The sequence below is a fragment of the Anser anser genome, assembly GCF_964211835.1.
Source record: "Anser anser genome assembly, chromosome: 23".
In the NCBI taxonomy this organism is placed as follows: domain Eukaryota; kingdom Metazoa; phylum Chordata; class Aves; order Anseriformes; family Anatidae; genus Anser; species Anser anser.
The window spans coordinates 1,302,684-1,318,971 of NC_139744.1; the positions used below are offsets into that span (position 1 = coordinate 1,302,684).

Consider the following 16,288-nt stretch of genomic DNA (forward strand, 5'->3'; position numbering starts at 1 on the left):
CGCATCAGATTAAAGTATCCTGCTGCAAAGCGGCTCGCTGCGGGCAGTGACGAGGCAGCAGGGCCAAGCAGGCTTTGGAACACGCTGCAAGGACAGGCCTTGCCCGAACAGCCCGGCAGCAGACAATTTAGCTAAAACACACTGCGGCTGGAGCATTTTTCAGGTTTCAACCTCTTAATCCACTGCGGATTTTCTAAGGGCTCCTCACTTTCCCACTGCCGCTCTAATTAGATTAGGGCCAAGACTGATGAGGTGCCTGGCAGCTGCAGGCTCTGGGGTGAGCCAGCCTGGACCTTCACCTTCCAAAACCGCCAGCGCCAGTGGCCCACTGCTCAAGCTGAATTTCGCTCCTGACCCATTCTAGCGGTGGGCTGGCTGGGAGGGGGCACAACGGGTGTCCCCACGGCCTCTCCGCCACCTCCTCGCCCTGGGCAGATCCAGAGCTCCAAGCAATGACGCCAGGCGGAGGCCAGGACGTGGAGCTGGAGCAAAAGCTGCTTACGCCAGGAGAGACCTGGCCCGGCCTGCCCGCCACCCAGAGGGGACACAGACGGCTCCCGAGGCCACCTCACCCCCCAGGCACAGGCACACCCCGTTCAGCAGCCCCACGCCACGCTGCGAGCAGTGGGCACCGGCGGCGCCTCAAGGCCCGGGCCTGGCCGGCAACGGAGGGGACGCAGCCGTGGGGCAGGCCATGGTGGATGGAAACCAGGGGAAGGGACCCAGCCAGAGCCGCCCAGAGAGGAGCTGGCAGCACCGAAGTAACAGAGACAGCCAGCAGAATTCTGCTTTTTCCTGGTCTGGCTCATTTTTAAGAGCATGAAGCTCATGCACAAGCCCCCGGAAGCCCAGCGGGCAGGAGCAGACAAGGCCGAGGCAGGTAGAGCAGTGTTAGGACGAGGCTCGGGGCCATCAGCTGCTCTCTGGCCCCAGGTGCTGCAGGACAGCTTTGTTTAAGAGCGCTGCTCAGACAAAACCACCGCTGTGTGCCAGCAACACGGCGGGCAGGACACGACAGCTGAAGCACGAGTGGTTCCTGAGGTCGGCCTCGCGGGTGCTTTACACGTCCACCCCATCCTCCCAGTCAAGAGCGCTACTGGAGCCGCACACTTCTCTGTCGTGGGGCGTGACAAAGACTGCTGTTCACCTCTCGCATATCCTCCTACTCTTTATTTTGCTCAAGCACAGCTTTCCACTTTGCAACCACATACATGAGACATCAATGCCATCTGCAGAACGAACACGCCAGAGAACAAGCCTTTACGCAGCAGCGCTGCTTAAACACATAAGTCTTTGTCTTGTAGACAGCGACGCTCATTTACAGGAGATTCCTGCAGATAAATGCATCCAAGTTTCTCTTTCGAAGGCTGCACTGTCGATCCACACTAATTAATTTTCACAGTATGCTAACAGTGAATTCCAACTCTCAAAACTATTACTTATGAACTTTAACATTTATAAACTCCATCTCCTGATTTTCCCTAGGTTCCACGCGATCCCGAGTGCTTGCTCTTCCTACAGCGCGTTGGGACGATCGGTGACAGCAAGGCAAGACCCCAAAGCGTTCCCATGCTGCAGAAGTGCATGCACTGCTGAGAACCCAGCCACGGGTTTGCACTGACCGAGCTCCCACAGGGCACAGGAGCTTCCCTCGCTCACCACAAATCCTCCTCCAGCCATCCAGCGATGTTCCTCAACGCCACCCAAGTTGGGCTGATGCCCAAGTGCTCCCTGGTCACTTTGACCAAGTTGCCAGAATCTCGCCCACACTCCAGCAAGGTCCTGCCCCGGGGGAGCCCAGCGCCCGCAGACCGCTGCCCCCGAGATCCATGCACATCCTCAGTTAAACTCTGTCCCAACAGTCTTCGCTTTTTTTTTTTTTTTGGCTTTTGGGTGAGTAATACTGGCATAGAAGTAGCTGAATCCAACTAGAGATACTGCTGCAGAAAATACAGGAGACAGTGTGGCCAAGAGAAAGTCAATATATTTTTTTCCTATTCATTTCACGAGTGAGCTAGGAGCTGCTTCTTGTGCCAGAGCTCTTCTCCCCAGGCTTTTATCGCCATTAAACGTTGACAGTGCTGCACAGTTTCTTGCAGCTCGAGAATTTTGTTGGTGTTAATAATTCAAGCCACCACCTACAACTGCGTGTCACCGTTTACAGTCTCGCATCTCAGCTCGAAGCACTGACGAGCAAGGCTTCGAGATGCCGAATGGAGGGCTGAGCCAGCCACACATCCTCCGTCGTGCTGCTCCTGTGCTGAGAAGGCAAGCTGCAAATCGTGTGCAGGGGTGTGTGCGAGCGAGGGGCAGCACGGGGAGCGGGCAGAGCTGCATACCCGCATCCCCCGAGCCTCACCCCTTTGATCCTGGCCAACAGCACCATTCTGCCAGGTGCTGAACTTTTTATTTGGAATTTTTATTTAAATGTAGCACTTGCCAGAGATGGGCAGAATCTTGTTCTACGCATTACCCTATACTTACATCTCTTTTCATTAAGGGCCTGACTAGTCCTACAGTTCCTCCATCTACAAAACAGGTGACCAGCAAATTAATTTAACATTTTAAAAAACAAGCCCTAATAACATTTAGCATAAACTGCCACTGATGCAGACCTTTGATCTGCTTCTGTTTGTCCATGGCTTTGTAAGTGACCCAATCCAGGCTCGTGATTTACGAGCATACCAGCAAAACCAGCTCCTGGCTGCAAATAACAAAACACAGCTGAAATACAAATCAAGAAGGCTTACCGAAGCAGCAGCTCTTTTGGAAGTTTTTTGTTGATCACAGCTTCGTCATTGTTTGAGAACATCTGTAAACAAAACCAATTCAACAATTTAGCCATATATTTTCATTAAGGAAACAAAACCTCCTTTGCTCTAGGGAAGAAACCGCTGGTTAACGAGGCCGTTTCCAGAGACATCAGCCCAATAAATTCTCCAAAGGTAAACTTTGTGCTCAACTCTTCAAACTCCTGGATTAGACCGTAGCTACTATTACACCCCACGTGGTTTTTCAAATGGCCCCAAAACACTGGGTGGATTGGCAGATTAAGTATAAACGGAGAGTTTTATTTATTTGTTAACGTGAATGGTAATTGGTGGGTACTTGTGAGCTGGCACTGCCTACAGGAACACGGCAGCAACCACACCACTCTAGGTGGTGTCCCACAGCCCTGCCAAGGCAAAACCTTCACGTTCAGTTCACAGCAGCGACGCAACGACACGAACAAGCACGTGGGGAACGGGTCGGAGGGAAGGGCAGCGACAGGAACAACCGAGCAGCTCTAAATCCATCAAATGGAGGCCGAGGATGTCAGCACGGCAGGGCTGGTTTCTGCAGCCCGAAAGGAAGCAGAGGGCTGATGAAGAGGAGCCTAACGAGGCTGCATTACAGCGCTCACACGGCTCTCAGGAGCCCTGGGGAGAAAGGCAAACAGAATTTCTTGCAATCCTGAAGCACGGCTTAAAGGGTGGCATGATCTTCGGTGCTGTGTCAGGAGGAGAGGCGATTCTGGGAAAGAACTGTGTTCTCCAAGGACCTGAACCCAGAGCTTCGTCGTATCCCATAAGCTATTTCATGCAAACCAGCAGCGAAGCGGCCGGCGATGGGAGCAGTCCAGGATGGGACCCGTCCGGGATGGGACCCCCTGACCAGCTAAAGCAGCCCACAAGCTGTAAGAGGGCGAGAAACTTCTCTTCCGCAAGGAGTCCAAAAAAACAAACAAACTGCCAAGCCTCGTTTGTTTCTTAAGGCGTACCGACATACATTTAAAAGACTTTGTATAGTCTTGCCATGGTGAAAAAACAAACAAACAGAAAGCCTCCACACGCTCCTGCCCGTGGGAGGAATGATTAGAGCGCTCCGCGAGCGGCAGCGCCCCGCTCCGCTTGGAGGCGTGCCTCCAACATCCCCAGCACCGACAGCGAACGAGAAGGAGCTTTAATATTAATACAGGTTCCCTTCAGCCTCCTGGGGAACTAAGAGCTGGTCCTCCTGAGCTACACACCTGGTAACAACTGCTACTGGACTACGGGCTGAGCAGGCTGCTTCCCACCAGCCGAGGCAGCGCTCCGAATCCAAATCGGTCGGGTTGCAGGCACACGACGCAGACAAAACCAGCCCCAGCCAGGTCACTTAAGTGGCAGAGGATCAGATTAAGAGTTAAAAAAGGAAAGTAAGGGCTTAGTGGCTTACGGGGCTGCGTGTGAGGCCCCGATGGGAGGCAGCAGCCGCCCAGCTCCAGCAGCAGGACAGCGGAGCCCAGCGTGAGGAGCCGGCGTGCTGCCGCGATGCCTTTGAGCACGGTTGGTGACAGCACGGCGGCTATCCCAGGATGATTCCGCCATTACAGGAACACGACAACGCCCCTGGAGCCAGAGCGAAACTCGAAAGCCACTCTAAACCATGGTTTGCTTTCTCCTGTTCGTTATCTGGAGGTACCGAAGCGCGCTGCTGAAGCGGGCCCTGAACTCTCAGCGTTCCCTCCCCGAATGTCACGCAGACGAGAGGTGTCGTTCTCCCCCGCAGACGCTTTTAGCGCTTCCCACCAGCAGATATCACAAGTTAGCAAGTCCTGAATGGCCCACGAGACGACGGGCGACTTCTCAGCCCCTTTTGCAGATGAACCAGGAGGGAAGCGCTGCCGCCGCCCGGCTGGGGCACACCACGGGGCCTGGCAGCAGCACGTCCCGCGCCCGCGGGTCCCCGGCCGCACCAGGATGGGATCCATGGTGCTGAGCTCCGGGATCCCATCGTCATTAGGTGGCTTGCTCGATCAGCTGGGAAACGGAGGAAGTTCTGGAGAAAGCGCTAATGAAAGGGCAACGCAGAGGCAGGGGAATGATTCATGGGAAAACGAGTGTGATTTTTCTGCCCCCAATTACCAGAACAACAGTAAATAGGCCTATCTGTCCTCTCCTTCCCATTATTGTCCAGGCCGAGTCTGACATCCGAGCCAGCGCCCTCCGCCCCCTTCAAAAAAACGGGGGGAGACATTCAAGGACCAGATCTGATCAGGGTCGGGCGCTTCCAAAAAGGAACCGGACTGGAAGAGAACAGGAAGCGTCAAAACAGAGCCCAGCAGCAGCAAGGCCTCACCGGCACGGGCAGCAGGGCTTGGGCTGAATTCCCATTTCACTGCAAGACCCCAGGCAGTCGCCGTGCCCGGCGTTAGCCGGAACCGTCCATCAGGGATGCTCACAGGCGGCCCCGTGCTACTGCACACAGCTTCTTGAATTTTTTTACTCCTCCGCCGTGGGGAGGACAAGAGGCCGGGCGAGGCCGCGCTGGGACCCTGTGGCCAGCTCGGTGCACCCATGGAGCGAGCCCGAAAATGTTAGGGCCTATTCCAGGCTTCCAGGCCTCCAAAACTATTTCTAGAGACAAACCTTTCCCTTGACGTCCTTTAATACCAGGTGTTATTCAGTAGAATAAGTTGGTCTTGACAGGATATAGAAAAATATACACTTCTCACATAAATTTAGCAGTCTGCACGTACCACAAAGCTCAGCTGCCCAGAGCTTTTCCTCTCTGGGCAGTCCCCACGGTGACGACGTACGTGGGCCTGGCAGGTCAGGAGGTTCTTGCCTTTGGTAGAATGTAACCCAAAGATTTATTTTCATGAGATTACCATCACTGACACAGTGTCTTAACCTAACGCAACGTCTTTTCTAGCTAGAACAGGAGGGACCGATCCAGAACAAACGCCGTGGAAGCGCGCGCTAGGCTTTAAGGCTTGCGTTAAATCAGTATAGGTGGTGGTCGTAGCCTGCTGCAAGGTTAAGGGAGGTATGTCCTGCCAAAACGCCAGAGCTGGACAAAATTCGAAGCGGAGAGTGCTGCAAATCCCAGTTATTTCAGATAATCTCCTCCTGGGATCTTCAGGGCCACGTCCGCAGGTGGCAGAAGGGCCAGTCACACACAGCACTGGGTCGGCAGCAGTTCAGATTTACTCTTCCTGCCACCCCCGCGCCATCCAGGTCTTCTACCACGGCTGGAAAACGGGCAGAACCCGCAGAGTTTTCCAGGGCTGCTGTCTGCTGGCAGCAGCTTTACAATGAAAGATGTGCTACAGCCCTGCAGGTATTTGGCGCGCACGTTTCAGCGCCCTGTCAGTGGAAACGCTTCCCCCTTCCAACAGGGGCTCAGAGGGGAGAACGAACAAAATCCATTTAATTGCAACTTCAGTGTTCAGCAGCACCTCCACGAGCCCAAAGAAATGATGAAGCTGAGAGATTTAATCCTTAAGTCAATCCTTTATCTAGCAAGCCCATTAAGACGTTAATGCGCCGCTTACATTTACAGGGCAATAAAAGGGGAATTACAAGCAGGTGGCTCGGTTGAGAGCAGGTTGGTGCAGGCAGGACCGAGGTGCACCCCGGGTGCCCGCACGGCACGGCGGCGAGGAGCAGGCAGCGCCAGGAGCCAGCAGCGAGGAGAAGACCATTCCCCGTCCGGCCACCAGTCCTTCGCACGGACTCCCCAGGTGCCCCCAAATTCAATCACCCTTTCCTGCTCTCCCGCACAGCAATTAGACGCCCCGGAGATGAGGATGCAGAGGTCAGGAAGCAAAGCCAGAGCTGCTGGGATGCGTTTTTGGGCTCTGCTCTGCCTCTCCCCAGGGCGCTGCCACCCTGCAGCACTCAGACTGAGCGAGCTTACGAACACAGAAAGGACAAAAGCGACCGAAAAATGCCCTTATCGCCCCACATCGAAGTCCCTTAGCACAACACTCCGTTGTCTTTTTATTTTAGTAACTCTTTGCTTGCCCTTTCAGAATATTGGACGTTTTGCAAGCTGGCTCCGTTCCTCAGGGGGGGAGCCCTGCAGCAGCCTGCAAGCGCCCCGCACAGCGCCAGCGGGAGCGGATCCACCCGCCGCGAGGCTCTGCTGGCGGTGCAGAGGAGTTGCCATTGAGCACCGGTCGTGTCAAGCACTCATCGCGGGGCACAGGAATCCCAACTGGGTCACGGTGCGTGACATCAGCGCGGGAGCAAGGTGTCAGCCCTTCGCAGCCGGGCGTGCGGCGGTGACAGCGTGTAATTACCGACGGCCCCGCACGAGAGACACCCAGGTACGCCCCGTGCTCGGCGCGCATGCAGAGAAGGATGTGACCAATGGCTGACGCAAGCCCCAAGTGAAGCAACCCGAAGCAGGCACGGATTATTTGAGCTGGAAGGCAAAGCAGGACGTTGTGTCACCCCTGCGGCCACCCGTCGGGCCCCTGAGCAGCCCGGCTCAGCCTCGCTCCGGGAGCCGTACGAGCGCAGGACTCATCCCCCCGCCGTGCTCGGAGCCACCGTGCGTCTCCTCCCCGTAACACACCGCGTGTCGTACCGGCCAGGGTGACGCTGGAAGCTGGCAGAGCCAACAGCTCCTCCCGGGAAGCCCCCACTCCCCCGCGTTTTAGACATCCCCACCTGGGAAAAAGAAGCTGCACTAAGGGAGGAGGCTCCGGCATCAGGCTGCTTCAGTCTGCGCGAGCGAGGACAAGTTCCTCCGCCGAGAGCGAGCTTCCTGCTCACTCTGAGGATTTTAAGTCTCTGCCCGTCGAACTTTTGAGCTCCTGCCCCCCAGACCCACAGAAAGCCCCCGGCACCGGGCTGCCCCCTGCCCACGGGGGGGGGCCTGGAGGAGGCGCGGGGCCGGCAGCGGGGTTCGAGGCTTCCCTGCAGGCGCCGCAGCTGGCAGGGGTGCTGCTGTTCCCCTGGGAAGGGCTGGGCGTGCCCACGGGGAACCGGAGCTTTGGTTTTCCCTTTTTTGCAATCGGAAAAAGACACTTGAGAAGTTTCTAACGGAGCTGTTACAGCGTTTACGGTTTACTGGAAGTAAATGAGGAATATTCAGCTGGAGAACACAAAGCGCGTTTCATTTTACTTTGCTCTAAATATTCCAAACATTTCTCTGTAAGCAACTCTGAACCCGTTGGCTGCATTTTTAGCGAACAACAGCAAACCCGCCTGACGTACCAAAAAAAGACTCGCCGCTACAACAGCGGCAGGGACATTCCTTTTCCCCAGAAAAGTGCAGATCGGACACAAAGAGGTACCCGGCCGCCTTGCCTGGCGCTGACCAACACCGGCATTTCCCCAGCGCTTTGTTCCTGAGACGTTTGCCCACAGAGGAGAGGCGAGGAGCAAAAAGGACGGAGCAGACGTGCCATACCCCACACAGGGGTTGGGGTGCCCGGAGGCTGGAAGGCCAGGACCTACCTGGACACACACGGCGTGGCAGCCCGGCACAGCAGGAATCCTGCCTCCTCCGCAAACCCCGGGGAATTCACTGGCGTAAGAAGTAAAGGTTGCCCATGAGGACTCCTCCGCTCTCAGCCTGACCCTTTGCAGGGCTCGTTCCCGCACAGAAGCGCCCACCGTCAGGGGCGCCGACGAGGTCGGATGCTCCATCCCCTCCGCGTCCTCCTCAGTGCTCCCAAATAAACCATTTTTAATTAAAAAAAATCTCCCAAGCCCTAACTCCAGCAGCATCTGCGCCGAGCCCAGCCGACACCTGAGCACCCGGTGCCAGCCTGGACGCGCGGACTTTGGACTCAAACATTTTTCTTCTAAAGCTCAGCGGAGAAAAAGGGACACGGGTTGTTGGGAGCCTCACGGAATTTAGCGCTGCAAGGGGCAGCAGAAGCGCTCGTACATGGGACCGGGGGCTTTCTGCCCTAACGTTCACCCCAGCCCAGAACACGGGGTGCGCCTGCGCGCCCCGAAATCCTGACCAGCCCAGGGAGCACCCGCAGAAGGTGGCGCAGGCTCAGGTCGGTGCAGACCACGGACAAACCAACCCCCCAGCCCTGCGACCGCAGGGAGCAGGAGATGTGTTCCTCCAGGTGCTCAGCAGGAAATTAAAGCTATAAATATTCCTGAAAGCGAGCACAAACACCATCGGCATCGGGTTCTCAGGAAGCGTTTCGTGTCTCGATACAAAGCAAGCACCGCAGAACAGACACAGAATTTAAAAGCACACCCTCTTCAGATCTGCGAAATACTCATAAATATCATTTTTTAATGCTGAGATTTGTTTAGCAGGAACTGGCGTAAGACAACCTCTTCGGAGCAGCCTTACAAAGGAGGAAGCCAACCGCGTGCTTCGCCGGGGCTGAAGGCGTAGCTGCTGCTGGGACCTGGAGCTCAGTACCCCCGGTCCACCCGCACACGCTGGCCAGAGCCTCCACGGCCGCTCGCAAGCGCAGGAAATTAAGTGATTAAAACCAAGGCGGAAACCAGACTGCGACTATTAGGGGATAAATAACGCATCCTGGAAATTGTTTTTAAGCTAGGAAAGGTGGGGAATCAACAGCTGCCACCGTAAATTAGGGACTGCGAAGGCAGCTGGCGCGTTCAGCCAGTTCACATCCCTCCCCAGGCTGTGCTGAGACGTTTCTGAGATCACCCCTCGGAGCTGCGAGGGAACTTTTTGCTGCTCTGAAAGGAAAGAAACGAAACGTCTGTGCAAATTCATGCCAGGAGTTTAAACGCTGGTGAGTCAGAGGTGCCCTGAGAGGTGCTGGGGCTCCCCAGCTGCTGGACCCTCCCCCCAAAAGAAGCCTAGAGGTACCGGAGGTTTTTAATCACGGCCACACGGAGATGAACGAGCCCGGGAGAGCCACCGAAAGGCGGCAGGACGCACGTCAAACCTAGAGCATCACACACAACTCGAAGGTAGTAAAAGAAAAAAGAAAAAGCTGAGCATGAAGACCAAGACGTGGAACCCTGTCTGCGCCTGCTTTGCAGGAAAAGCTCAGCAAAGCTCCGAAGCAACTTCTTACAGACGCTGCCGGCACGCACCGACACCTCGCCTCTGGTTCTGCTCTTCTGAAAAAAAAAAAAACCCAGCGCTGCTACAGGGCTGAGGCACCCGCAGCGTCACCGGCACGCCTGGGGGACCCCTCCTGTCCCCTCTCCCCAGCATGGGGCTCAGGGGAAGCAGAGGCTGGGGCGGGCTGAGCCTTGCCAGGGGCACCGAGAACTCGCCGTGCGGCAGGGAAACGCCGTGTGGGGCGACAGCCGCGGCTCCTCGGCACGCGCCGCAGAGCGCGGGGCCGTGCGCGCGCACGCGTCCACGCCGGGGGAATTCTGCTGCCAGCCCGCGGTTACACGGCGAGCTTTATTTTATCCCATCCAGCTCCAGCGGTGCGAAGGCTCCAAGGAAGGCGGCTGGCTGCCCAACAAAGGCGCTGCCGCGCCGGGGCAGCTCCCGCGGCACCGCCAGCGCCCGCCTGGCTCCGGCCACGGCCGTGACTAAGCAGCCACAAGAAGCTACGAGCTAGACCCCGGCCGGCAACGGCTGATTACGGGCTTAATCTCCCTAAAAATAGCTCGACGTGCAGTTCACTCGGCGCACACCGCCGCAGCGCTTCGCCCTCACCGGCGCGTTAGGGAGCTGGGCAGCGGGGAGCGGACGGGGCCCAGGGAGCGCAGCCTGAGCAGCACCCGCACCCGGGACCAGGGTTAAAATAATTAACAGCCTTTTTTTTTTTTTCCTTAATTTGGCAGCGCTGGGAGCGTGAAAGCGATGGGAGAATCGGCGAAGCCCTACAGAAACCGACCCCAGAGAGCTGCCTGCTGTGCAGCCCCGGCACCGGCGCGGCACCGGAGCGCAGCAGGCAGCTGGCGAGGGCGCCGCAACCCGAGGGCAAAGCCTCAAGTACGGGTACGCGGCGCTGGTGACAACCCGGGGGACGTCTGGTGCAAGAAACCCCATTTCGGAGGAAATACCGGGCGCTACTCCCTGTGGCTGTACAGCTACGGGCTGCTGCCAGGTACCAGGAGGGCGCGTTCACGCGCTTTTTGCTCATCTGGGCTGTTCTCCTGCCCCAGCCCCGGCTCCAGGACGGCTTCCCGCAAACAAAGCAGCCGCGGACTGCACCCGAAAGCTCGCGGGGTTTCGGTGTGGGGCTGGAAGGCACCACCCGGAGCCCCCCGGGGCGTCCCGGCGGCGAGGCTGGGCGGCACCCGGAGGCAGAGGCTCGCGGTTCATCGGCTTCGTCCCTCCCAGAAGTTGTGTCTGGAGCTGGGTGAGGAGCTCCGACGGCGTCACGGGCAGGCAGCGCAGCCGAGAGCTGCAGAGGTCAAAGGCGGCTGGCATCTCATTTTAAATAGATGGCAGAAACAGCGAGAGGCAGAAACACCACGTACGCTGTCATCAGATGTGGTTCTGGGCGGCGCTTTTCTTTTTTTTTTTTTTTTTAAGCTCCATTAAAAACCTCAGCATCCTACAAGCGGTCATCTGGGTATTTTATGACCTATTACATAGATTTGATTTAAAATGATGCTACTTTCTCACACACACCCTTTAAAGCTTTAAATATAGACGGCTGACCATACAAAACAAACATCCAAGAGCAACAAAGGAGAGTCTAAATACGACAAAGACTTCCTGGCTTTGCAGGGACGTAGCCGTGGCCATGAACCGCGCCATAAGACAGCCGGTATTGCTGTTTATTTTTCCCTTTGGCCACTTTAGCAGCTTATTTTCGCAGGTCAGCAGCTTGCTACAAATACCTTTTGAACGGATTTTTCTTTCACGGAGTCACGCTTGAATATTCCAGGCTCGAAGCGAGCCCTCCAGCTCCCCGCGGACGTACCCAAGCTCAGCCCGACTCAAAACGCCGACTGGATAAACAAATTGCTCGGCGCCCTGCCTCCAGCTCTGCGCTTGCGGCCGGGAGTTTGCTCAGCGCCGGCTTTGTCACCCCCGAGACGGTGACACGGCTGGCACGAGCGCTCAGACGGAGCCGAGGACGGTGCCGGGGCGCGGGACGAGGGCAGGGGGCGACCCCGACAGCCCCGGCCCCGGCCGCCGGCCGGATGGGGCCCGACGCCACCACCTTGGCTCTCGTCTCGGGGTGACTCAGACGGAACCCGCGGGGAGGTAACCCAGCAGCGAAAACAGTAATTACCTGCCCCGTGCAGGCCCCAATTAGCAGCGCCCACGACGAAGCGAGGCAGAGCCCCGCGCACCGGCCAGCCCTGCTCCTGCTGGGCACGGCGCGGGCCAACGCCTCTCCTGGAGGGCCCCAGAGGCTTCCCGATGGCCCCAGTCCACGGGAAACCATGGGCAGCGCCCCGCAGACCCCCAAAATGAGGCTGGGCCCCCCACAAACGAGGCCAGGACCACCCCCACCCTGCCCCGCAGACCAGACCCGGGTCCGGCGCTGCTCACTGCCCTGGTGTCAGCGCGCAGCTGGGGAGGAAACGCAGGCGGCGGCGTTTCTGCCTCTTTCCTGCCCCAAACTCCACGCTTCCACCCCTGCCCGAGCTGCGAGCGGCTCCCGGCAGAGGAAGCAGCGGGAAGAGGACACGGGGACACGCGGGACACAGCGGCCAGCAGCTCCCGCAGCCCCCACGCCGCCTCTCGCAGGTGGCGCAGGCTGAGGTCGGGCACTCGCTCACCTAATCCCCGCTCCGAGAGCTGCCGCTCCGCCTAATTACGGCCCGGACGCGCTAATTACGGCCGGGACGTGCTCCTGGCCGGCCAGCACAGAGCTGACACGGGCAGGGAGCCCGAATCCTGCCCCCACTTAACAAAAGGATGCAAGGCTCCCGAAACGCCTTCCCCTTCACCGGCACGTTTTGTGGCCGTGGCCGTTCCCCCGTGCGGCACCGAACGCGGCACGGGGAGCGCAGGGGAGCAACTCCGAGCAGCTGGGACCCCCCCACAGCCCCCTCTCCTCCGATCCCCACGCTCCTGCCTAATCCTACAGCCTGCCCCGAGTACCTTTAGCTCAACAAACCCGCCCCTGGGTTCCAGACCCAGCTGAGCCCCTCGGCTGGAGCACGGGGCTGAGCCGCAGGTGAGAGGTGGCGGCTTCTCTCTCCTTATCCCAACTTCTACCCAACTTCGCAGGCAATAAAGGAACGCCGTGTCAGGCGTCTGCCCCCAAAAGCCCCCTTCTTCAGCAGCGCTGGCTTAAAACAGAAAGGGAGGCATAAGGCAACACCGAAATAAAATAACAAACCAGAACGGGGAGCCAACGAGAGACTGGAAAAGTTCGGACATCAGCTTTCACACCTCCCCACCCCGAGTCTGCGCTGCAGGCACCGACCACGGTTCTCACTACCCACGAGCCACACCGGCAGGTACCTGCTGAAACCAAACTGCTCCGATTCGAGCGTCCCCACCGTGCTAGGCCAGCAGCGTTTCCTCTTCTCTTTCGCCACACGCAGCGAGGCGCCGCCGTGAGCCTAGCGCCGGGCTCCGCGCGTTCCTGCTCCGACAGCGAGGCGAGAGGCCGCGGGACGCAAGGAGTTACCCGCTGCCCTGCCCGGGTCCCTCTGTTTACACAACCTCGTGGCTTGAAATAACAAAGCCCTGACCCAGCGCAGGAGCGGCCGTGCAAAGGGAACAAAGACGGCCCCAAAAAGGATCTGCTCCGCATCGCAAAGCCGAGCCCTGCCGAAACAGGGAGGCACTGGGAGCCGGGATCCGAAGGGATTCGGAAAGGGAATTGGGGTAACCGAGGCTACGCAGCTCGGTTTTCCGGGCGCAGATGGGGTTATCGGAAGGCAGCTCGGGTTTGGGGCATTCCAAGCTTCCCGTTCTGCTTTCGGCTCACCTCATTTCACGGCAGGTCTAAGCCCGAGCAAGACCCAGGAGCGAGGCGGGTCGTTCGGAGGAGTCAGAGCTGCCCGGCATTCACCACCCTAAACCCGAGGAGAAAAACGCCCCAAAACCACGGAATCGATGCGTTTGTCCTACAACGGAGGCTTGCACGGCCCCCGCACGCGCCCGCTCCTCAGCCACATCCCCGGTGTTTATTTTTTGATTTTCCACTGCCCCGCAAAGAGCCGCTCGCAGCCCAAACCGGCTCCTGCTAACGGGAGCTTTCGGCGTCTCCCGGAGGAGGCTGAAGGGCCGGCGCTCGCTGTTGTTTTGCTTTCGGTTAAGGACGTGGGGGGGGACCGCGCGCGTCGCTCACAGCCTGGAAAACCCAACTGTAACCATTCGGGCCTGACAACGTGGCTCGGTGCAGCGAGGCTTCGCAGGGCAGAAGCTCCCTGGCACGGGGACAGCCTAAAAGCGAGGATCCGTCCGTGCTGAAGACGCTGGCAGCCCCCGTTTTCGCGGGGAGCACCCCGCTCCTGAAGGCACGCGGGCGCTCCTGCGCTCAGCAGCTCTTCTCTTGACGAACCTGAGCGGCCCTGAGCGCGTCCGCTCCAAACAGCTGCCCCTGCTCCCGTTTCGGTGACAATTCAGTGGCAGCGAGGCGCCTGCTCTCCAGCTGCACCCTACGCCAGGGGCGCGCGGATGAAATATTGAAGCCGTGGTGGGCACCAGGGGCTGAGAGACTCCCCCCGACAGCTCCGGGAAGCGCCACCCCCTGCTCTCGCCTCGGCTCCCAGGGCTGGAGCTCGGCCGGCGCCGCACGAGGCAGAGCCCCGCCGTGCCCGGCCCCGCTCCGATCAAAGCGCCACCACCACCACCGGGAGCCAGGAGCCGGGCCGGGCGACGCTCTCCTCTTTTGTTTGCTTCGCTGCGGTGCGGGGCCGTGCTCCCAGTGGCGGCCGCTCCTCCTCTGCGGGGACTCATCTGGGACAGGCTCCCATTTGGGCAGGAGGGGGGCTCAGCCTCCCGTCTGCCCCGGGGAGGGCTGGCCGCCCGCACGCCAGAAACCCCCCCCACCACGCCGCTGTCCAGAAGCCCAGCCCCTACCCCCTCACCGTATTTTATCACTACGGTAAGGCCAAATCGTTACCAAAGCCACTCGGGAGCCGATTTCGGAGCCCAGCAGCAGCAGCTCCAGCTCAGGACCCCGCTCCCGCAGCTCACCGGAGGCCCACGCGCCCCGTCCTGGGGGTCCCAACCGGCCTCCCCCCGGCGAGCTGCGCGTTACCGGGGCCTGGAGGCTGAGCCTCCCGGGGCAGAGCTTCCCCACCGGCCTCCGCCCCGAGCCGAAGCCGCCCGAGGACCCCCCCCCCCCGACCACCGCTGCCGGTCCCCCCCACAGCCGTCCCGATGCACCACGGCTCCCGGGCGCAGAAGCTCCCGGTGCCAGGGCAGGGACGGAAGGGCCCGGCCGAACTTCGGCCGCGTCCCCTCCGAAAAACAAAACCCGGTTGCGGGGGCGCAGCCCCGCGCTCGGCTCTCCAGACCCAAACGTGGCAAAGCCAAAACGAAGCAAAAACCCAACAAACCCCACGAGGGGGTCCCGGGGGGGGGTGTGGGGGTATGGGGGGGGGGGTTGGGGCAGGCTCAATTCACACCCCCAGCCGGTACCGGAGCGCTGCTTCCCAGCTGCCCACCCGTGACCACAAGAGGGGGGAGCACAAAAAGCCGCCGCCCCCCAACCACGAACCCATAAATCCCCCCCCCCTCGCACCCCCCCTCCCGATCCCTCAGAGCCCCGAGGCGGCCCCCGGGGGGGGCAGGGGGGGGGCCGAGCCCGGCCTGGCCGCGGACAAAGGGCCCGGAGGCCGCACAGGGCCCGGGGCTCGCAGGCGCCCCCCCCCGCACTGCTCAGGGGCCGGGGACGAAAAAATTACCCCCCCCACGACCCCTCCCCCAATCCGACCCCCCCAAAAACCTTTCCCCTCTCCGTCCTCCCCCCTCCTCCTTCTCCTTCCCCTCCCCGGTCTCTCCCCCCCACCTCCCCCGCAGCCCCCTCCCCCTCCCGGTGACCGATGGGCGCGGGGGGGGGCCGCAGGACACCGCCCCCCCTCCCCCCAACCCCCCCGCGCCCCCCCCCCTCCCCGCGGCCTCACCTCGAAGCGGCTCCGGGTGACCCCGTTCATCTCCCGCCGCATGGCGGGGCCGGGGGCTGTAAGGGAGGGGGGGTGGGGGGAATGTCCCGCGGGATGGGGGGGTCCCGGGGGTGCCGGTGGCTCGCGGCCTCCGCCCGCCGCCGCCGCGGCGCCTCCTCCGGCCTCAACTTCGACCCAAAACAAAAACACGGCACCTGCCAGCAACGCGCCCGCTCATTGGTCGGCGCGGCGCGGCGGGGGGGGGGCGCTGCGGCGGGGACGCCCCGGGACGAGAACGGGAGGGGGGAGGGGAACGGTCCGCGCCCTCCCCCCCCGCCTCCCTCCCTCCGCGCACCGCCTCCCCCCCCCCCCCGCGCCCACCTACCCCGCAGGCCGCCGCGCCCATCGCGCCGCCGCCGGCCTCCGCACCCCCCCCCCCTCCTCCCGGTACTTCCGGGGGGCTGCCGGCCCCCCCCCCTCCCCTTCCCCGGTACCGGGGGGGGCCCACGGGGCGCCCCCTCCCCCCCCCAACCCGGGGCCGCCCCGAGGGGGGCTCCGAGGGGGGAGCGGCCCCGCCCCGCCACTCCCTTCCGGGT

General features: G+C 60.4%; 1 protein-coding gene across 5 annotated transcripts in view; it reads right to left on the reverse strand.

Annotated features, from left to right (window-relative positions):
• The window catches only part of FBXL20 (F-box and leucine rich repeat protein 20), a 37,039-nt gene extending 20,869 nt beyond the window's left edge, over window positions 1-16,170 (reverse strand). The window contains exons 1-2 of one of the 5 annotated variants that reach the window (XM_083809112.1): window positions 16,078-16,170; window positions 2,751-2,812 (exon numbers count right to left, since the gene is read on the reverse strand). In XM_083809112.1, the coding sequence (XP_083665238.1) occupies window positions 2,751-2,812; window positions 16,078-16,098 (83 nt within the window). In that variant the 5' untranslated portion in view covers window positions 16,099-16,170. Of the gene's footprint in view, window positions 1-2,750; window positions 2,813-11,513; window positions 14,302-15,713; window positions 15,970-16,077 lie in introns of those variants that run through there. The other 4 variants (XM_083809111.1, XM_083809115.1, XM_083809113.1 and 1 more) reach the window with 4 other exon arrangements.
• Between the last annotated feature and the right edge of the window lie 118 nt (window positions 16,171-16,288).